This window comes from Cylas formicarius, unplaced genomic scaffold, assembly GCF_029955315.1.
Source record: "Cylas formicarius isolate icCylForm1 unplaced genomic scaffold, icCylForm1.1 PGA_scaffold_7__23_contigs__length_41026272, whole genome shotgun sequence".
Taxonomy (NCBI): Eukaryota; Metazoa; Arthropoda; class Insecta; order Coleoptera; family Brentidae; genus Cylas; species Cylas formicarius.
Window position 1 is genome coordinate 25,925,497 of NW_026844352.1, and position 24,572 is coordinate 25,950,068.

The 24,572-nt window shown below is 33.1% G+C and overlaps 1 protein-coding gene and 1 non-coding gene across 2 annotated transcripts in view; one reads left to right on the plus strand and one right to left on the minus strand.

Annotated features, from left to right (window-relative positions):
• The window catches only part of LOC132704453 (P-selectin-like), a 54,132-nt gene extending 38,964 nt beyond the window's left edge, over positions 1–15,168 (plus strand). Inside the window, exons 6-7 of the mRNA XM_060674461.1 lie at positions 13,683–13,879; positions 13,944–15,168. Of these exons, the coding sequence (XP_060530444.1) occupies positions 13,683–13,879; positions 13,944–14,074 (328 nt within the window). The 3' untranslated portion in view covers positions 14,075–15,168. The remainder of the gene's footprint in view (positions 1–13,682; positions 13,880–13,943) is intronic.
• Positions 15,169–23,166: 7,998 nt separating this feature from the next.
• Trnan-guu (transfer RNA asparagine (anticodon GUU)) lies at positions 23,167–23,240 on the minus strand. Its single transcript has one exon. It is a non-coding gene; the product is annotated as a tRNA-Asn (tRNA).
• Positions 23,241–24,572: the final 1,332 nt, after the last annotated feature.

Sequence of the window (24,572 nt, forward strand, 5' to 3'; positions counted from 1 at the left end):
TTTTTTTGTAGACCCTTGCACAGCTCCCCCATTTTCAATAGGTTCTGTCACGGGGCAAAGCTCGAAGAAGGTCCAAAAAACAGTCGAAAATCGCGAAGAATAAATGGATTCCGGCGTCGGATCAGGGCCATTTCTTATAAGCTTATGTGCCTCTTGGAGGGTTAAAAAGAAGGCAATTTTCAATTTTGTAGCTCCAACGGTACGAAAGTTATTCAGGAAGTTTTGTAAAATGTAGTAGGAAAAGTTAATCACGGGGTCGGTTGTAAAAGCACTATATTTCCGGGGGAAGTATAACAACCAGAATTTCCCATCCGTTTTAATTCTGCAATAACGGAATTGCTGAACACCATTATTGCTAAAATATTTTTGTTAAGCCCATATTACTTACTAAAACTGTACTCACTTCGCACAATAAAATTGCTGTTGTGATACGGAGTGTGGCCTAAAGATGAACTACCTAAGGTGGGAGAATATTTCCCGAGAGGAGCAATAAATCAATGGCTACCTCCTAAGTGACACAGCTGATGAGACCCTTGAATCAGCGCCCAAAATCCAAATGCGCACTCGGAACGGTTTAGCGCTTGGCCGAATAGAAAAGTTTTACGATCGCTGGTGCGATATTTCAATCATCATAACAACTCGATACAAAATTCAGTTAAAATGATGATACTGTATAATAATAGAATGGCTTGTTGTTAGTATGTAATATAACAGGTTAGAAAAAAGACACGAAATACACTTTCGTGTGTGAAAGTTTTAAAACCAAAGTAAAAATTAGACTTATTCTTGAAATTTTAAACTGATTTCGGAAAACATTCAGGGTGCAATTTGGAATCATATTTTAACACTATTATTGTTTGTTATTGCACCGAACTAACAGATTCGACTCAATATTAAGGTCAATGTTTTCTACCAACTTGTTAGTAATGACTTCCTCCAAATTAAATTCTTTCATATAAATTCACTCACCACAAAATATTTACCAAAAAGATTATAACATAAATAGGTAAACTTGAATAATCTAACCATACTTTCTAACTTGTCAATACTGTCGTTGTTGTGATAGCCGTTTTCCGCTCATAGCTATAATTGGGTCACTTGGAACTGACCTACGCGTGTGAGATTAGAATGTATTGGAATATATAAAATTTTTGGAGGCACAGCCGACACCTTTGAGCAGCCTTAGGAAATCTAAAATAGATAAGACAAGTACAAATATACAACAGAAGAAAATATGTATACTCGACTATTAAAAAATTTTCGATTTCGGCACACAAAATTAATAAAAGCAGACGTAGTACAAGACACACATGAAATCGAGGTTAAAAACTCCCTTACATTCATATTATAACATAAGCGTTTATTCGTTATCAAAAAAATATAAAACATATCGCTATTGTTAAAAAAATAACTATGTATTTCGTATTTAATGAGTAATGTTTAACCAATATTAAGTTACATTTCCTATTTACCGATGCCTTTGAATACATAAAAATATTATTCGGTGGCACTAGCAACATCTCCCTGGATTATATGTCTATATGACACTGCTACCAAGTCACTTTTGATTCACATTGCAGAAAAAAGCTGGTCGTGGGTAGGCAGTTAGGAAAATAATAATAAAAATATATAATAAAATTGTAGCTGTTTCTGTTTTTTGTTATTTAACGTTTTGGTTAATTCAACACAATAGGAGAAACACACTGTATTTGGGACGAAAAAAAATTACAATTAGGTATCTTGAAGTGTACAGGATATCAAAGTATTTAAATTACATAAATTATTCATATATCAAAGATACTCTTCGTAATTTTGTTGAAATTTGCCATGCTCGTTAACTGTAGTAAGACGTTAATTTGACATCAAGTGGATGATACTTATCAGTTCCATTGGCATCCTGATGGTGGCAAAAAATGCTCGCCTGTTACCCTTTTTAAATATTTTTTTCGTACTCAGCAGCTTGTGTGTAATTTTTTTGTCTCTTGATAATTTTTCATGTCCTACTTTTGTTTTGTTTTCTGTGTTTCGGCGCGTTCAGCAATTTAGTCAAGAACCAGCGATGCAGTATTGGTATGTCCATCATTAAGTAACACATTATAAATGTTCTATGCTTTGTTTTTATACTTTTATTTGAGATACCTAAGGGGTTAAAACACTATATCCGGTACACCACTGGCAATCCTAATTGCGACATGACTAATGGTCTGTGAGCGGTCTGCGGTAGTGTCAAAATGGAGCCCCGGGCCGCGATCTTGTTAAAATTCTTTCATATTCGCACCCGGCTTGCGGTCAACCAACACAAGTCGACAAAAACATCTCGAAATTTGAATTTTATACCCGTTTAATACGGTTTGTAATATGCCGTACAAAAAGGCTTGTTTAAGCTTATTCATTTTTAAAGTTTTTTACGCTGGAAGAACAAATAAGTTGTCGAAGTTTTTGTCACTGCTCACTGCCTCATTTGGTTTTTCTATTTTTGCATCGCAAGCAAGTTATAAACGCTTTAATATAGTAAACCGTTGAATAGAGGTTCCCATACATATTGTATTACTAGTTTCCCAAAGCAATTTGTTTATATAAAACCACGGTGCGAGCCACATCGCCAGCTTTTTTTAAAAAATCAAATTTGTTTTCCACGACGAAAACCGGCATAGTCGGTAGGATATCGTGAAACAAGCATTCAAAAATCGACACTGCTTGGTCTCTCTTAAGAGTTTATTCGCGAAATCCGAACAACACGAAAAAAACTATTCAAGTGGGTGCAAAGTGCTCCATTGGCCCGGGGAAGGAACAAGCAACGTCCACAACCCTATTGGTGCGAAATAAGGAACAAAAATCGTCCGAATTTCATACGTAGCCCAGGGAAGAGACAAGCATCACTCATCCTATTGGAAAACTAGATTAAGAAAACGAGACAACCAGGAATGAAAATCGTCGTTCTCTCACTGTTACTATGGCTCGCAAACATCGGAGCAAACGAAGTAAAAATCCACAACCTGAAGAACTATCCAAGAGTCCTTCTTTATAAACTAGGTACCGCAAAAATAACCTCTAACCATTTCTCCTTTATACAAATTTTCGATTTAAACCCAGCTGAATTCTATGCAATCTATAACCAAGTAAAAATATTAATTAGTCAGATTAAAAAAAAAATAATTATTCTCACGAATATTCTAATTCAGTCATCCCTCTTGTAACATTAGAAAAACGCATTGAAAAAAAAAATAATCAACTCAATCCATCATCTATAAAAAGAAATAAATGAGGCCTATTAAACCCAATCGGTTCTATTATTAAATGTATTACTGGAAACTTAGACCAATCTGACGCGGAAAAATACGATATAGAAATCAAACAAGTGCAAGAAAACCAAAATAATTTAAGAACTAATTCAATTAATCAAATAAAACTGTTAGAAAAAACAATCAACTCATTTAAAAATTTGATATCCAATATTTCTCATAACCAACTCATCCTTAAATACAAAATATTACAAATTGATCAAATAATCAAAAAGATAACTGTTGAACAAACGAACGACTATGAGTATTTACAAATACATGTAGTAATGAATCAAATTACCTTTATGTATAATTCAATATATAACATTTTTGAGAAAATCGAACCCGCAATTAGCTTTGCTAAATTAAATACTTTACATAATTCAATAATTGATCCGTCCGAACTATTCGAAGAAATTAAAAGCATTAAAAAAGAATTAAAGGAAAACCAACTACTGTTCGAGTTATGTATCGATCAAACCATACCTTGCAATGGGTGGAAATATGTACTCATTTATGGACTCTGAATGTGTAAAACTATTAAAAAATGAGTTCATGTGTAAAAATATATATATTACCTATATGAAGGAACACCCGCCTTGTTCAGTGGAAATAATAACTCACAAGACCAATGTGACAAACTGTAAACCAATTAAAATCCAACTTCAAGAAATAAAAAATTTTAAAATCCAAAATGGAAAATGGATTATTGTGACACCTAAGAAGACAATAGCAACAGTACAATGTAATGACGACATTAACACTGTACCATTATTTGGATCTCACCTTATCGAATCTTCCCCAATTTGTAAAGTACAAATTGGAACAACTGAACTAAGGGCCTATACCCCTAATCGATTGAGATTTGATGACACCCGTCTACCGGAAGTGAATCTCTCACTACTACACAAACAGAAAACAATCTTCGATCCACCAGAACTCACACTGGACACGATCAACTTAAAGGGAATAAAAGAGCTACAAATCCAAATGGACGAAGCAAAAGAAAACCTTGGAAAGATGTCATTACCTATATATTCTACAAGAACTAGTGTTTGGACAATTTTGTTGTACCTAATAATTATATTGATTTTGATTTATTCGTTATATAGATGTTTTCCATTTAAAAGTTTATCTAAAATTAATAAACAAAAAGAGAATATTATTATTTAAACTGAAAGCACTTGTTGTACCCGTGCTTTCATCTAAGGGCGGAGGAGTTATAAACGCTTTAATATTGTAAACCGCTGAATAGAGGTTCCCATACATATTGTATTACTAGTTTCCCAAAGTGTCAGCAATTTGTTTATATAAAACCACGGTGCGAACCACATCGCCAGCTTTTTGCCATCTCGCTTGAATAAAGTTTTTTATAAAATCAATTTTTTTTTCCGGAAACTAGCATTTCTGCCAACTATACAACATCTTAATGTTTTCCTTTAAGTTTACGTTTTTCCACTCAAAAAAAAATTGACAAACCATTTTCCCATCACGCTGTACATATACTGCGAAAATACGTTATTTCAATAATCTTTAAACTTTACCTTTAATCTTTTTTTACCAACCAAAACGCTTAATTAAATATTTCTGTTAGAGGATTGATGTATGTGCTTGTTTATTGCACCTCTATTCTTTGTTGTCGTTGGGCAGAACGTTGTTATTGTTTTTGTACAACAGAATGTCTAGATAAATTGTAGATTTAGTTTTCAGTAGGATTGAAATGCTAGTTCTTTATTCTTAAATAGAAACTTTTAATTAGAAATAACATAATTTAGAATTATTCCGTAAATAAATGATTTTTAATAAGAATTAGAGTTTCTTTCCTATTTCGATATGTAATTTGAATATGTTTAATTAATATTTATTTTCTATTATTGTACTAGGTATTGGCAGAAATTTTTATATTAAAAGTAATACTTTAATGGTTCTTCCTTTTCGAGTGCAAATCTATAAGTCGACATTAAGGATTATATACGTGTGGACTTAACAAAAACTTGGGGAAATCTAAACATATATCCCTTGAAATTAATACTTTCCGTGAATCCCTGACTAACTAACAAATAAGCAAAACAACAGTTTTATGTGATTAAGAGCTGATGCGGCAAAATCTAGATGAGCATCTTCTTCCTATGAGTGTAGGGATGGCTCGTGACATAATTCATCCCTCCTCAGATTTAACAGCATGGAAGTTGAACATTGGTTAGCTCGATATTGGTCTTCTTTCGGCTTCTTTGATATTCCTAACGTTGAGGAACTTTTTATAGCAAGCGTAGCGGCCGGCGATATTCATTATCCCGTAAACCGATAAAGTCTGCTGGATTTTGGCCCTTATTGTATGCAGCTTGTCCAACTTGTTGGACTGGTAATTGGTTATTGACATCATCAAATTTGGATAAAAGTGTCGACTGGCTAGTGCTGGTTGATTTTTCATTTGCGAATATCTCTTGGCTAGACGATACCCTACAGTTGGAACATCAAACAAATATGTACCAGTAAGGATGAGAGTCTCTTCTTTATAATTGCGGACAACTTAATTTCTTCTTTGCGAGGGAAGATGCCAATAAACTGATTGGAACCTTCCATACGTTGGAATTTTGGCTTAGTGACTGTAATTTGAATTGGTTGACATGTGCAGGTGTTACCTACCGGCTTCAAGTAGCTGTAGCTTGTAGGGATTATTTCTATCAATTTCTAGTAGGTTGGCTTCTCCGCAGATATAATATTGCGATCGGATCTTGTTGAAGGGCTCGTTTTTAAATGTGAACTGTCGCTCTAAACTGACTCTCATTAAAAATAGGTATTGAATACAGATAAAAATAATCAAACTTTTAAATATATCTTATTTTCTTATCATTGATGTAACATTCAATAACGAATGAATTTTGAAATTTAAAAATATTTTTTGGAAACCCCCGATAAAAATGTTTTTAAGGCAGGGTCTGTATATCAGTTTCTTTTAAGAACTTTCGCAGGGTTCGTCTGTTCATGGCCATCAACACACGAACGAACAAAATTTAGGATGTATAATACTTTATCATAAAATTGGTTGGTGATTCGTTAGGTTGCTTGCGTAGCATAACTAAATCATGGTTGAGGCAGGCATTATCACGTAGATCCGCGAAATTTCTTGCAAGAGTGATTTTGAGTCTTTCCAAGTTGATACATTCTGGATCGATACTACTTTCCAATAAGGCCATTAATTATTAGCGTTCCCATCGAAAGTAGCTTCAGAGTTTAAGTATTCTGGTATAAAATTGTTAGCGATGTCTGTATATAAATTATTTCTTATACCGTTTTCGATAGAAATATTTGATTACTAATATTATGTGAGACAGTTGAAACGATTTTTAAATCAGGTAAAATATCGTCTAAGTCTTCCACGTACATTAAAAATTACACTTACATAAAAAATAATTCGACTTTGGTCATTTTCTATAAGGGGCACACTCTCAGGTTGGCGATGTGGTCCTACCAAATTTCTGCCTCCTGAAACCGGAACTATTTAAGAACCAATTTCCAATGAACTGCTAATGAAATGTCTAACAGGAAACTGAATGTCGCTTGGTAAAAACTTTATTTTTCCACACTACTAAACCGAATAGTTAACCGCACCGCAAGAGCGAAGTTCCAGTTTTCGCACCATCGTATTTATTACTATAAAGTGTGGAGGATTTACTGACTGTTTTGACAAGTTTAATACTTGGTTTAAAAGTCGCAAACCCACTCTGGTGTATAAAGATGAATTCTGTGAACGATTCATTGTTGTGAGCACACTAGAGCAAAATCTGTTTTTCCCTAACGAATTACGATAAACGATAAATATTTACATTGAACTTGAGTTGAAATTATTAATAAGTCAAATTAATACCTGCAATATGTCAAATTTTTATAACAAATTAATATCTTAAAAACTGGATAATTCATTTTAGAACAGTAGGTAAAATGAGAAAACAAAATCTGATTGAAATTTGCCAAAAATTGCAGTGCCTAGTTTACCACTGCATTATAAACTATCCAATATACCGAGATTTTTATCAAAATGTCTTTTTAGTTTAGATGTAGGCTGCGATAATAGTCCATAGTTTTTGCTTACCCTCTTTCAGTCGCCAGCAATTAGTTTTGTAAAATTTCAAACTCCATCGAGGTATAAAAAATCGTAAATTTTTACTTTCTTCCTTTTGCGACTCGGTCATTTTCGCGAAATTGCCATCAATTTCTAATAATTAGGGAACCATCTCACGCCGACAGATTAAAGCCCAGTCTTGACAGTTTCACACTTGCGAGAATAAAAAATGGCTTGAAATTATCGTGTTTAAACGATTTGGCCCGCAGCCCCGCGATAGTCTTTTTTAATAAGCTGCCTGGTTCTTTTAATCGGTTGACACATATTCCGATTACACGGTTTAATACGACCCCGACCAGGCGGTGGCAATAAATGGCTTAAGATTATCAGTCATTTCGGAACGCATAAATTGTGATGCTCCGTTTATGAGAGCTGATACGTCAGTGTATTCGTCTCTTGCTTAACATTTGCAGAAAAATTGCAGATAAGTAGTGGTTTTTATTGGAATGAATAACTACTGATACCTTCTGATATCAAATCTTGAAATTGAATTGCTTTTCCTACTCCCTACTTTAAAATACCGACGAAAATACCCATATGGATATCACGTCAGCTTCATTAACCACTGTTGCGAGCTTCGGATATTTTTCGTACTTTAGCCACGGACTTGGGAGATATCGGATGTTTTCGGTATATTTTATCCACTGCTGGTATTTTGACGTTTCTTAGTTCTGGTGGTCAGGTCGTCTATCCTTTAAACACTCACTCATACCTAAACAAACTCGGGATTCGTTCATAAAACTTGTTGCGTATTATACTATTAATTCAAGACTTCAAAATTATAGGCAGTGAAAATAGCATGACTAACGAAAGTTCTACTAGGAAATATTTTAAAATTTCATATACTATAGTATATTATGCAACAAGTGCGGTAAACTTTTAATACACTTTTTCTACGACCGTTAGTTTTTGGGTAAATTTTTGCAAAACAACACGAATACATGACATGACAGTCAGAATTGACAAACGTCAAAATTCAAAGCGTGGGAACTATCTCCGAAAACATCCAACATTGCTTCCAAATCCGTGCGGTAAAATCGCGAAAATGTCCGAAGTGGCTCGGATTCATGGGAAACGAAACTGACGTCCGCACGTTAGATCGGTGGGTAATCTTTGCCTCACTGTTTTTGAAATATTCAAAAGATTGCAAGTTGCAAGTTTTGCTTTATCTATTTACTTTATTTAAAATATGTTAGGTAACATTAACTTTTATGAGGGCAACCTCTCTGACACTGGCGGGGTTCCGGATAATGAGTATCATAATGTCGCAAAAACAAACAATACGTACCTGTTCAGCATTTAATATTTTTATCTTACCTAGGGTAAAAGTTAATTTTCGTTTTAATTAAGATAGCAATAATAATTATAATTATTGTAATAAATTATTGAGAAATCTGCGGGCGTCCGCCACTGAGCTAATTGAAAAGTTTAGAATGGAGACAAAGTAAATTACGAAAACTTCTTCCAAAAATTGTTATACCACATTTTCTTCATAAAATTTCGTCAGAAAGGTTACCTAACACCTTGTATAAAGTTGTTCATTCCAAACGTTTTTCCATTGCAAATAATATTGTAGAGTGCCAAAATAAACGCTTTTGACGGGATCCTAAATTTTTATGAAAAAAATGAAATATTCTCCGTAAATTGTGATCACATTATCATGCTATGATTTACGTGTGCTTGTTTTTATTTAAACCTTTAAACCGACAGGGAAAACTCAGATTACACTTACACGTACACTTTTGTTTTCTAGGATGATGTAAGTTTATTTACATTTTTGTTCCCAGGATCCCATCTGTATGATGTTAAAATAAGCCAGAAAAAACGCAGGAAATTATTTTGAAAGGTGTAGAATTAGCTTTAGAGTGCATAATTGTTAGACCAAATAAAAATAATAATTATCAAGGTTTGGTTTTAGGAAAGGAACAGACGAATGATTTTCAATTGTTAGCGTTAATTGCCGTTTATTTAACAAATTACACGACAGTACTTAGACTTAACTAGAGAAATTTTACTCATCTTGTATAAAAATCAAAACGAAAAAGAAAGAGATAAACAGATTCTGGTGAAATCGGTCCATGTCACGTGCAACTGATACCGTTTTCGTGAAAGACATGGCAATTTACGTAAATAAATTATTTGGTAATAAACTTAATTTTAAGTTAATTGGTGGGTGAAACACTAAGATTCCGATGATAATCAGATGTGATCGGAGAAAAGCGGCATACATCTTGTTTTTTATTATGTTGTTCCATAAGATCCCCGAGTCTTTAATACATGTATACAGGGTTTCCCAAACTCGATGGTTGGGGCTATGATCTCTTTTTAAACTATTTGGGACATTTGTTGTTTCTATGAACAATTCTGTAACATCCTATGAAATATATTATAGCCCTCTTTAGCTATTTCGATGATTAGCAAAAAACATCCGTCATGAAAATGGTTACTGTTCTCAATAAGCTACTGTATCATATAATAATGAAATATCAATAACAATATAATTTATATCCAACAACAATAATTGCAACATAACATTTCCCAACAGTTACATCGTGCACTATAGACTTCACTGTCTGTGTGTGCAATATTTTGTGTTGTGTGAAGATATTTTTTCTACTCCCTTCTGTAAAATACCTAATTATATACCGATCTAGCATGCGGGAAGCATCACTAGCCACTTCGGACATTTCCGGGATATTACCGCACGGGTTTGGGAGCAATCGGATGTTTTCGGAGATTTTGACTTGAATTTTGACATTTGTCAATTCTGACGGACATGTCATGGAATGTAAATGTAAATGTTATGTAAATTAAGCGTGAGTTTTAAGGGGTGGTACCGTTTACCTTAGTTTGAACAATTTCTAAATTAAAACAAAAAAGGACGATAAAATAAATCTATATATAACGCAAATCTAAAATATAAAATCTAAAAAGCTTTGCTGTAATTGATCGAATTCTAAAGTTAACAAACAAGCAAAATAATATCACTTTTACCTTCCGGAAGTTTGTTTTCCATGTTTCAAATTAAATTCTTTATATAAAACGCATTAGCGTTTTATATAAACGCACGTTCTATGCCCACGAGCGCTGAACAGCCATGGGCAAAAATAAGTCTATTACGGCTTAACGGAGTGTTGATTAAATGGCGCTAGATCTACATGCAATCTACCATGCGATTGAAATTAATAATACGTTATTATGAATCAAATTACGGAGAATTACGCCCAAAGGACGCCCCAGATTCGTTTTATTTGGTACTAAAATGTTGGAAAAGGTTTTTTCCATTCCATATGCTTATATTCAAAGCAAAATCCCATGCCGTAATAGGTATACAATCAACATGAACATCTCTAATCCAAACACAGTTGCCGTATTTAACAGTATATTATGCAAAAAGTGCGGTAAATGGCATTTAAGTCACGAGTTTATTTGGCACAAGCGGAGCGAGTGTTGCGTACTATACTTTTTCTACGACCGTTAGTTTTTAGGTATATTTTCGCAAAACAACATGAATATATTCAATGACATGACCGTCAACATGAATACATTCAATGTTAATAACTGTCAGAATTGACATACGTCAAAATTTAAGCCGTGCAGTAAAATCTTATTAGGAGTTTACAGACGGGAGTAGAAAAAATCTTATGAGTTGTTATTATTATTTCTTTGACCTTAGTTTATCCAGGCCTGCAAAAAATTCTTATTTGTGTTTTTACACTCCTAACTTATTACCAATATTATCACAAAAAATAACTTGACACTATAAATTTGATTGAACAAGATTAGTAATAATAATTTATTAAGAAAACAAATTTCGAATAAACGCATCGTCTGAATTTACATAATATTTGACACAACACTGAGCATCGTTAACCGTTATCGATTTTGCGAGACGAGTACTAGTAATAAGGATTGTTTCCTTTGTCATATACTTTAATAGTACTGTTAGATAAACGTAATAAGGGATTCTTTTATATTATTTTTTTGTTTATTATTCTGAAAATATTTTGTCATATCAATATCAAACAAGAAATGTATAAATCAATCAATAAAATATATAAATATGATTGTAAAAATAATTAATTTGATTTTATAATTTTTATGACATGGTAATATGTTATTGTGCGTATTATTTAAATAGAAATAAGTATTTTAAAAGTAAAGTTCAAATGATTTTTTTTAAAGAAATAAAAAAAATGGTTAAATATACATATTTAGGCAAACATGTTAAGCCTTTTTTGAAATAATACGTACTGCTATTTTTTTGATCGATACATTTTTTAAAGCGTTGGAAAACACTTGAATTTTTTGAATTTCCTAGGACATCAATTTGTATGCGTTTTTTCGGAATAAAAAAATAGATTATTATAAATTTTATTTTTTACAAATATAGACACAATATTGTTTGATCATCAAATAATAACACGTAAATGATTTCAGTAAAAAATGTAAAATAATAAAGTAATTAATCAACGAGAAATCCCCATTAATAGCAGGCTTTTCTAACACGCTGTTTAAGAGAAGTTAATCTCTTGGTTAGTCAATTGCGCTATGCCCGCGGAACTTTAAAATTTAGGATCTTTTTTCTTGTCGAGGGGACGTATCCACGGGATTCGAGGTATCGAAGCGTATCGATGTAAGCGAATTAATATAATTTATAATGTGGTTTTAAATAATGAAATCAATTATTTTCACGCATCGGGCCGGTCAGAGATTAATTCGGTAGCATACGAACAGGAATAGTGGGTATAAATTCTTGGGGCACGTGAAGACAAATAGAATTTTTAATGAGCTTCTGGCCAAGCCCGGGCGGCGGAACATCGATGCCTCCGGCCAGCAATAAAGACTAACTATGCATTAATTTACAGCGGGGAAGTTCTGGATATTTTAATGCTTCGAAAGTTGTTTGGTCCATCGCCGAAGACATGTATAATAAAATGTTGCGATTCGTAGTTCGTAATCGTGTTATTAAGTAACCTAGAGGGTGAACATTTACAGACGAATTGTATAAATCCCTATTTCTCAAAAATAAAGTTGCAGGAGTTTGAAAACTTGTAAAATTATCAATGTTTTCAAGTAAAACGTTCTCTCAGATTTCTCGTTTGGCTTTTGTATATTTCTTGATCCAATGCATTAGTTATATTTATTTATGAATTCAACAGTAATTTATTGGCCAATACTCTGATCAATCCACAAACCGAACTTCAATATCCCTAAAATTTTACAATAAATTATGCAACGCACACATTAAATTCATGAAAACAACGCGGTTATTGCAACCAATTCTTACATTTATAAATATGAATTTTTTGTTTACGGGAAAAAAAGCGATTTGTATAATTTTGTTATATGTTAAATCATCGATGTATAGTGTGAAAATTCCGTTTTCAAAACAATCCCGGGGGGCTTTGTTTTTGAGAGTCAGGCTAAAACAGAAAATTCGGCCATTTCAATTACCTTTGCTTTGTACTTGTAGTTTGTATTTAAAACGTTCTGTATCGTAATAAAATGGAAAAAACAGAGTTTTGTAGATCGTTTTAGGTTGAATCCAGTAGCGTACTCAGATTTTCTGCAAAAGATATGTTTTTCAAAGTTCGAGGTAAACTTTTTTTTTTTAATGCAGTAGACTGCATATATCTTTTAAAAGTGTGTAATTGTCTAAACTAAATTAATACTAATTATTATTATTATCAGAAAAAAATACGGACTACGGAATACAAAAATTAAACATTTAAAAAACTGCTCGAATTTATTTCCATCAGCTTCCAGATATCTTGTGCACACTTTGCAAATTTTTCTGTTGTATAAATATACGTTTGGCATGTATCTCAACACTTTATAAAAAAAAATGAGTACGCCATTGAATTCTGGATTTTACGTTCTATACCAATTATCCTTGTAAATGCCCAAAGAAGAATTCGTAAATTATGCAAAAGTGGCAACTGGCGGAAATTAATTTGAGCAGTTTTTTACTTATCATTTTTTGTATTATATTCGTATTTTGTGAAATACGAATTAATAATAATAATAATATGTTAAGCGGAATAACATATTATTTTATTAGGATATTCTTAATGTAGAAACCAGTTTATTTTTTAATTTTTTTTTGACAATTATACATTTTTGAAAAGCGATTAAAAAGCACAATGAAATAAAAAATATACATGCTTGGTGTTCCATTCAAAAATATAACACTACGTCGCAATTTTAAAAATCCAATCTAGTCTTCTAATATGGAAAATATTTGTATTTAATTTTATTTTATCTTGCTGTTACAGTGCATCTCACACGCCTAGTACAAGATCCGGTGGCGATTCTATGGGTTCCACTGACACAATGGCTTTGTCCGAAGGATCGACTGTTGTAACATTGGATACAGCTTCTTCTCACAGTGGAACCTCCCAAAACCCGTCATGTAGGGCGCATTGTGGGAGTCTCGCCTCCTTTGACGGATGTTCAATTATAAATACCGAAGGTAGGTGCTGAATTTTTTTAAATCTGGGGGAAGTGTTTGTTGGACTAAAAGAATCTTTTCACAGACGTACCTTTACTGGAGGAAAGCGAACTGGAAGATATACAGGGTGGGAGTAATGACGTCGAGAATCCTATTTCCGCGGACGAACCGTCTTGCAAAGTATCCACAAATAGCGGTCCGGTTATGACCGTATAAAATGGATATTTTGCAGGCAGTGCTCTTTTTTCGAGTCGCTGATGTTTCTGAGGAAGTTCTCGCTCATGAGAATTAACTTGATCGTGTTATATGTGATAATATCATATTTATCAAATGTACCTAGATGTACCCCCGGCGTACGAAATGCTCTACAGTACCCACAGCCTAGGTTTCATTCAGAGGAATTATTTTTGCCGACATTATTAATTAAGTTAAATTTTTGTGTGTTATCGTTTATGTATGTACATTATTGTAAACTTTTGAATGTTAATCAATTTTTGAAATAAAATTTGCAGATTTCTGTTCCGTTCTCTCGTTTATACTGTGCGTAACCCTTTTTGACATTTGCTTTGCTATGCCATCTTATTTGTGCAAAATTTGGACCAAAAAACACCTCATTGAGTGTGGCTAACATATAAAGAGACACGATGAAATACAAAAAAAAATAGTAGAGGCGGTTAAGGAATGGACGTCGTAAAGTGGTACTAACCAAATCATTGAGTTTTTGTCCGTTTAAAACAGGGAACTCAATATCGTCTTTGTGAAGCACATGTTATTTAGAGGGAGACAGAAAGTAAAAGGTCTTTTTCTCTTGTGATATACGCTAATGCTAATAGCTAGTGTTGGGATTGGTCAATTGACCACTTGACCAATTGACTAGTCAAAAAATGTCTTAAATAATTATAAATTATTATTATTAATTATTAAATAATAATATGTATAACCCCACTGCAAGGAATATCCGAATTCGATACTTAGCGATTCGGGAAATCCCAATAATAATATCGACTCCATGTGGTTCCCGGAAGGACGCGACGGCGACGTAACGCACAACATAAATAAATAAATATAAATTTCATAGTATTTTTAAAATGATTTCGGTCAATTGACTCGAAAATTGACATACAAAAATTTGACCTGTCAATTTCACAACCCTACTAATAGCTGAAGAAATTGCGTTTTTGTTTACCTGTTCGTAGTAGACTAGAGTGAAATTATTTTAATGGTTAATCCTGTGATTTTTGATTATTAATATTATATATAAATATGATTGTGTAAATGAATTATTTTTATGGAATGAAGTAAATTGTTAATTTAATTTGTATGATAATGTAGATTCGTGTATTATTCAGGAATAAAAAATAAATCAGTATTTAACATTCTTTGTCTATGAATTGGTCACAAAAATTTAAAAAGAACATTTAAATTTTTTCTCCGTTGCAAGAAATAAAAACTATTGGTTAAGTGTATGACATAATATCCCTGAAAAAATATATATTGTTATTTGCATACCAATTATTTTTTTAAACGTAAAAAAGAACTCGAATATTTAAAATTTGCAAGTAAATCAATTTGCGCTTTTTTCCTTGGTTTTTTAAGCAGTGATTTGAACGACAACACCCCATTCACCCATTTATACGAACTTGTAAGAGAAAGATAAGAACCCCCATTACTAGCCATCTTTTTCTATTGAAAATTTTGCCCCACTTTTATCACGCAGTTTAGCTTGAGTTCACTGGTTTAAAAAGATAACCAATTGAAAAGAACTCGGGAGTTTCATTTAAATGAAACGCGTTTGAACGCTATCGTGAAATTTAACTGCGTAATTAACTAATTCTAAAACTAATCCGTTTGGACACTCGGGTCGAAATAATTTCTCAACAGGGCAACCTGTAACTGCTTTTGATGCGATGTTTAGATAAACAAATTAAAATATTAAATCGCCATGGTGTAAGTAAATTCGAACCAAATCGATCTTAATTGGAACGGATAAAAGCGCCTTTCCGTGTTTAAGAAATTTTTACAAGATCAGATAGAATTCCGTGACACCAGAGATAAACATCAAGGATCTAATTAGGATCCAGTTCTTATTTAGGGGAAAGTAAATGTGAGATTATTTTTGTCTAACTGCTAGCGAGCTCTGTCTCAGTGATGTTTGGCTCATGTTAAAGTAAACCTTTACTTAAAATATACTTTCATAAAAAAAATAATGTAGAAACTAACAGACTTTGTGTTGTTCAAAATTATTAGCATATACATCAGTTCTCGCAGTGCCGATGTTTTTGAATAGATGCAGATAGCGGTCATCGCAAGTGACTCATATGACAAATATCTGTCATTGGAGTCCCCCAGTACAATTCAAATCTTGATGGAGAAGTAGCCGAAGCAAGTTAAAGTATGGTCTTCACTATTTAAGTGTAAAATGATCGAATATCCTACGAAATTAATTAAGCAAACCAAGCCATCAGTACACGAAATTCCTTATTGTTGTCAAATAATATACATAAACAGACAAATCTAAGAATATATAAAATTACTGTGCAAAGTATATTGTTGTTTGAGTTGAAGAAATGGGAATTAATAAAACGTGATAGACAGAGACTGGAAGCAACAGAGATGGATTTTTTTAGAAGTTAAATACGCAAATAATAACAAACAACGAAATAAAGCGAAGAATGACTGTACAAACAACGATATCAGAAGCCGTGGAAAGACGTGGACTTAACTCCAAATAGATTTTATATCCCGCGTGAAAAAAATTTTTTAAAGGGCATTTTCAAAATACAGTTTTATTCTAAAAAGTTTTCAAAAACAAGTTACAAATGACAAAAATCACAAATAAACACAAGGAGCACAGAATAGAATACTGGACAACGGCATTGCGGCAATAATGGCATTGACCGAAATATCTTGTCGGATAGTCGTCCGAAAGGAGACATTCGTGGCGCTTTATTAATTTCAGGTAGGTTATAATACTGACACATCGGAATCTCCACCCATTTGGCATTATATGTGCCGATAGGTCGTTATAGCTTGTGTTAAGGCGCTCCACGGTCTGATAAGACAAATAACCTGTGGGGATGTTAAACCGAGATCGAGAGAGATAAATAAGTTTTACTGACACACGGTTAATTGGATTGATGGAATGCGGGGATTGACAGCGCCCCCTGCGTAATTGAAATCTACAGATCCTGTAGCGTGAATTCAGGGACTTATTGGAAACCGAACATGGTTTGTATTTTTCTAGACAAGAGTAATACGTTATACGATAATAATAATATTTTTTCGATATTTTTTATATTATATAATATAATATTGTTATATTTAGTTATGATATTAATTTATCAATTTTATGTATTAATTGCAATGATTTTTCTCAATCTAAGTATCATAATAACATAATTGTAAGTGGATTATTAAACCATTAATTTACAATACTTTACTATATTGTACTATACTTTGTATATAATCTTTTTTATATTGAGCATTGTAGGGGCACTTGTAATTAATTTTTTTCTACCTATAGAAATAAAATTCATTGAATCAATAATTTTATAAATTGAATTAAATAATATCTTTATTAAAAGTACAAAATATTGCATAGGTATTCTGATATTCTAAATTCTGTGTTATTAATAAATAAAAAACATTATAATAAAGCAGTTTTGAAGCAATTAATTTTATTATTTTATGATTTTTTATTAATTATTATATTATATAATTAATTATATTATAAAAACATTATATAAAAATGAATTTACTTGTTCCTAGGTTCTTAATTTTTCTAAAATTTTTAGTCTAAAAATGTTGTTCTCTATTCCGCACTGTGAAATACCCAATTCTGCTCTGATCAAGCGTGAGCAAAAATTAAAAAAAAAAAAACGTTAGCACATTTCCGGTACTTTAGTCACGGGTTTTTGAACGATCTTGTGTTGTTTAGCAAAACTTAAATTTGTTGCATATTAAACTTACACAAAAGTCTTCCATTAAAGAATTTCGCATTTATAAAAAATATTGACAAATAGTTAGCCCTCTCAAACCAATTTCTATCTACCGGTCATCCTTGTACTTGGGTCAAAGTTATGCTGGCCTCCGTATTTTGTACGTGCCCAGCAAGCTTTTTCTCTTGATTTTTTTGTTTATTTTGTTTAAAATCTCCCCACTTTCCTCGCTATGGCTGTATCAGTATTGCTTGATTCATTCTTCGGGGAATTTTTGCCTCTCGATCTTTCTTTCATATCTTAAAATATTACAAGCTTTGTTTAAAAGAAGTTGTTTACGCAAAACGGACCGGGAAGGCAAAGTAGTCCAAGGGGTTCATTTTGCCCGGTCCGTTTTTCTTTTTTGCTATATTCTAGAAAATGTGCCGATCTGGAGGTTATGTCAACATAGAACATCAAAGAAATATGTATAGTTATGCTAGTCTTGGTATAATATAATAGTATATAATAATATAACAGTATAAAATAGTTTATAATAATAGGGTATAATAGTATCTATGCACCTTATTATAGCTAAATATAGCTTACCTTGTTAAAATTTCGTAGCTCACTCTTTCCGACTTGTGGCTAACTGTTCGATGCATGTTCCGTTATGCAAAATTGAACGTTAACAACCTTGTATATATGGTACAAATAGTATTTGAAGGATTTTGACGGACCGTTTTACTTGCAGTGTCTGTTATGCCTCCCTTACTCCTACCTAATAATGAAATGATATTTCCATTATTCAATTATTTCGGAGAGTAAAAAATCTCGCAGAAAATTTCTGAAACGATGAATAAAAATAGTCTAGTTACTCCTATCTTTTACAACGAATCGCAGTGCCGTATATAATTAATTATTAAATAAGCCGAAATTCCGACGAAGGAAAAATGTATTAAAGCAGAAAGTTTGTCAAAAGGCGAATCACAAAAAAATGCCGACACAAGATTTATTCCCTGACCCGGTTCATGACATTTTCACAATTTTAATGTATGTGTGATTGCGAGTTGGTCTGTTTTGTTCGCATCTCGAGGGGCCGTTTAAAAACAGAACACGTATCAGAAGGTCGGATGAACAATTCTTTGGTTTTCTTTTTATGCCGGTACAACTCGCGGAACGCAGAAGTGCACTGCCTGAACTGGGCTGTCGATATTGGTTGCAATAGGTTTTTTCAGCATATTTAACCGGGCACACTGTAAACGGTCGCAAATAAATTCCACGCTACTTTGAACCGTTCTTGTAAGAGTTTTTGGGACGGAATAACGATAATGGGGAAGTTGTTTCTTCTAAATTGTGGGTCTGAAATACGAAGAACAATTTAAACTCCCGTTGTTATTTTTGTTGGACGCTACGAGCCGCTTATATATTGTATAATCGAAAATGCGAGGTCAAAAATCTGCAGAAGATGAGAAAATAAAAATCGGGAGGGCTAAAGTGAGAAAACTAAATTTTACAAGCAAAAATGGCGACATAATGGGTCACACTTAAATTGAGTGTATTATTTAATAGCCCTGTCTATATTTTGTCTATTTCTTGCGATAATTTTAGACATACCGATTTATTGAGCAATATATAACATATTTTGAACGCTGGTAAAGTAAGAATAAGAATAAAATTATAAAAATTGAGCATTTTTATAAGCCTTTTTTATTTTATAGAGAAAATTAGGTAACTTATACAGTCTATCCAAATACCATGTCATTTTTCAAATATTGCCAATAAACACTTTTCTGTGTCTTAGCGATTTTTCTGTCAATAACCATACCGGTATCCTTTAATTATAAGCACGAAGATTGCTTAAATTTAGAGAATGTTGCAAAAAACAGTTAACCAAATCATAGAAAATTTGGAAAGTAGGGGATCCGTCCAGCGTGAGTGAAGAGATTTCAGTTGCTTTTTTTAAAACTTCTGACTTCCTCCAGTTTCGGTTTTTGTTGGGTCGAACTAGCTAACGTTTCGCCAATCATCCATCAGGCTTCTTCAGAGCTTAACTGTAACTGGCTCGCATTTTACTCTGTCCCTGCTTTTATATTGTTTGAGGGGGGCGGAGCTAAATGAGGGACATAAACACCGTCTCGGATGACTGATTCCCATATTGGTGATTGGTGATAGGTAAAGACCTGAGTCGTGGTTAAGATTGTTAGGTTGCGTATAGATTTCTATAAACCCTCGCATTTTTCGTTGGTAGAAGAATTGATTACATGCAAGAATTTTAGTTTTATCAAATTACATTTTATGTCCTGTTTCGTGATTGTTTTCGGCAACTGCTGATGAGTTTATTTTTTTAGTCTTAAGGCTCTTTCATGTTCTTTCAGCCTAGTTGATATTTTTCGTTCGGTCTCTCCAATGTATTCTTTGCCGCATATGCATGGAATGCTATAAACTCCTGGTATCTTTTTGGACAAGTAATAAATCTGGTTTTGACGTTATATTTTGATACGCTAACCTTTGACACGTGGTCAGTGATGTTTTGAATGTAAGGGAGGACAACAGTGTTAAGTGTGGGATTGCTTTCGGCTTCGTTGCTATTGGAAGGTTGCGGTGAAGTGTATTTTTTTATGGAACGCTTAATTCGATTTGAAACCGCAAAAATCCTAAAAACATCACCCCCCTAATCTAGTATTGCAAAGCCTGAACGCATTGCCCTAAAATTTCTAAAATCTAATCCCGACATCGTAATCCTAAAAGCAGATAAAGGAAACGCTACGGAGGTCATGAACACAAATGAATATCAGAAAAAGATTCAAGATATTCTTACAGACGGATCATATTAACTTAAAAAAAGATTCTACGTCATCTATGGGACGCAATCTTAAATCTATCATTAAGCCTTCTTCTCTATCAGATTCCGTGAAAAAAACTGTCACCCCTCATAACTTTAAAATTCCTCGTCTCTGCAGACTCCCAAATATTCACAAGCCAGGATTACCCCTTCGACGTATTGTCAGCACTATTGGCTCTCCAACGTATTCTCTGGCAAAATATCTAGCTTTCTGATTAAAACCCCTTACAGGGAAAACTGAGTTTCGTACTTAATTCCTTTCACTTCATTGAACAAATAAAAAGCATTGCATTAGATACACAAGATATTCTGGTTAGTTTTGACTTAAAATCCTTCTTTACTAAAGTTCATATACCTGAAACTCTCACCGTCATTTCAGATATATTAAAATCCGAGAATCTGGAACCAAACCTTCTCACCTTAATTAAAAAATGCTTGTCTGGAACGTACTTTTCTTATAACGGTCAATTTTTTTAACAAACGTCGGGAACAGCTATGGGTTCCCCACTATCATCAGTCATCGCGAATATATTTATGGAAGACTTTGGAAACGCTACGCCGATGATACTTTTGTTATTTGGCCTCATGGTCAAGAATCCCTAGTAGATTTTCTTAGACATTTAAACTCTATACACCCTAAGATTGAATTAGAAACTAATAACAACCTCTCATTCTTAGATATTCTTATCAATAGAAAATCAGATCTTAATGCATTGTCACATCACCATCCGACCCAAAAATCATCGGTTATCAACTCTCTTGTTTGCAGAGCCGTAAAATTATCTCAGCCCGAACCATTGAACACAGTATTAAAACATCTTACCTCTAACTAAGACAAATAAACTCATCAGCAGTAGCCGAACACAATCACGAAACTGGACATAAATTCTTGTATGTAATCAATTCTCCGAGAGTCTATAGAAATCTATAAACAACCTAACAATCTTAACTGCGACTCAGGCCTTTACCTGTCACCAATAAGGGAATCAGTAATCCGAGACGGTGTTTATGTCCCTCATTTGGATCCACGCCCCCTCAAAGAATATAAAAGCAGATACAGAGCAAAATGCGAGCCAGTTTCAGTCAAGCTCTGAAGAAGCCAACAGGATGATTGGCGAAACGTTAGCTAGTTCGACTTAATAAACGACGCAGGAGGAATCCGGAAGTTTTGATTTGCTTTCTACTGTAAACTATATATTGGGACTTTTAGGCTCTTTATATAATTCAAATATTATAAAAAAGTGCTAAACATTATCCGTGAATTATAAATTAATTCAAATAACCATAGTATGTATGATCTACGGCTCTCGGTATGTTCTTCTATGTTCTTTACTCTAAAATATTTAATGATAAACAAGATCCTATGGTTGTAATAATTTTAAAAAGAAAAATATTTTGTCAGTCTATTTTGAATTATAAATTAGCAAAATACAAAAAAAAACCTGTTAAATAGTTTTTAGAAAGAAAAAATAATGAAAAAATGAACAACATACAAATATCCTAAAGCTTGTAAATACTTTAGGGTTCAAATATCAAACATCTCCAATATGCCGAAGAAAAGATAAGCTGTCGATATTCAATTTCGGAGTAATCTTAAAAATATTTTGGTCACCGTCGACTTTCAGTTATACTTTGGTTATAATAGATCGAAATATTTTCCGGTGGGAAACCCTGCATTAGAACTGAAGTACACGCTTGATATTTGACTGTTGATTAGCCTTAGTTCGGCAATGATCCATTACATGTCATATAAATAAATGCCTGTGAGAATCGCCGCGCACGTAACGGTGGGAAAATGTCAGTTATTATTTTTGCCGCGCTGCTGATAAATTATTTATGACACATTAAACGTAAATTTTTAACAAGGCTCTTCAGCCAACAATCACATCATAAATATTGGCCCTTTAGGGAACGACCCGATTATTACGTCCTCACCTTAAAATCATGTTTTTTATTATAAAGCATAATATAAATTACCATATTCGTCTGAAACAGATTTTTCCTTTATGCGTAGTTAATTCGGTAATAATAGTAATGATCGATCCGATCGTAAATTTTTAGCGACAATTAATGTATAACTTTCAGAGAAATTCCAGTTTTTGCGCGTTAACAATGTTGTTTATTGTCACGTTTAGCAACATTGTTTTTTTTCTCCTGGTTTGTATTTACGACAGAGTATCGGGTGTGTAAAGTACTTATTCCCCTATCGATTTTTGTTGCGATCTTCTCTACTATGAAAGATGGCACAAACAGAAATGCGATAGCTATTTTTAGATACAGGGTGGTTTTAAAAATGCTGATATACGAACTAAATTTGTGTGTTTTTTTTAATGGAACGCCATGTGTGTCTTTTAATAATTTTATTAGGCTTGTTGTGAGCTTTTCAAAAATATGTAACATTTTTAAGATTTTTTTTATGACATAGGACATTAAATTTGCATTAAAAGATAAGGTGTAAAGTCGGTGTTGAATTTAACAACTATAATAATAAATTGAGTAATGTCAAATGTTTATTTCCAGTTTTTAGATTATTTTAAAAAAAGTATCGCCCCCGGGTGGGCTCGAACCACCAACCTTTCGGTTAACAGCCGAACGCGCTAGCCGATTGCGCCACGGAGGCTCACGCGAACTTAGTTTCCAATTGCGGTACATTTAAAAATGTCATTTGTTTGTAATATTATTTAATAGTTCCTAAGACAAATTCAGAAATTTAAGACACGCGAAGCACCATATTTGTTGACAAATTAGCCCTGTTTAGTTTTAATCATGTCATTTTGCTTGCTGCCATTTAAAACTAATTAGGCCGTACAAGCAAATTATAAAAATCAATATAATAAATATTTTTCTTCACCGTCGAGTGCTTGCTACAGAATTCTTCGAGTATAATTTGAGATGGTCAGTAGTCATACCGCGCCATTTTATGGTCGGAGCCCTTCCTTTGTCGCCCGTGTGGCCACTTTGTCGGTATCAGGATGGTATAGCCCGGTAGATTTAAGTCTACAGGTCCGCATATTGACTCATTTATATTTTATAAATCCAATTATATCATTAAATTGTCTTTCAGTATGCCCTGAACTCAGTTTGATTCCAAAAATATTCTACAATTACAGACTGATTCGACATAAATAATCCACAGTAAAAAAAAGAATTCCAACGATAGTACTTACATTTCTTGTGATCATGTAATTTTGAAACTTCTTTTCTCGCGATAACTGCCTGGCATTTATCCATATTCACGTTTGACACCACAGATGATAAAAAGCTTACTTGTAACTGTCAGATCAGATGATGCGCGTATGTTAAAAAAGATGGCGCCTGATATTTGATTGGAGCCCATTGTTGATAAGTTGTATTCTCTCACTTATGTAATAGTGCAAACAATAACAACACAATAACAGAAATTAACCAAATCTGACAAATATTTGCTTATTTATACACAATTAAAATGCAAAGAGCAGACAGGAACATTGAACCACGGTCAAACATTTAAAGCCTTCTAGCAGTGGTCACAGGATCTTACCTAGACGACCTAGAAGACCTAGCTGTTTCAACCAAATGACATCAAATTCCAAGCCGTAACAATGCTTTCTAAACACACAACGCAATCAGTACCGTAACTAATCAATACTAAATTTTTTTTTTAATTTTTTATTTACCCGATTGTTTCGACATTTTGATGTCGCAATTTAATATTTATGTGTTGTAGATATTTAAAATATATTAACCATTCTAACGGAGACGAAAGTGGTGATCTGTTAACAATTCCATCATATCCTATCAGTATGACAGTGAGTAGGAAAGTGGTATTCCATTTGATTTTATATGTATGTTATATGTATAATTGCTATTTGTTGTGTTTCTTTTTGTTGATTGCTATATATCCAAAATAGACCTTATATAAAGTCAATAATCGCTACGTAAAAGTCAACATGCTTTTATATCAATATTTAAC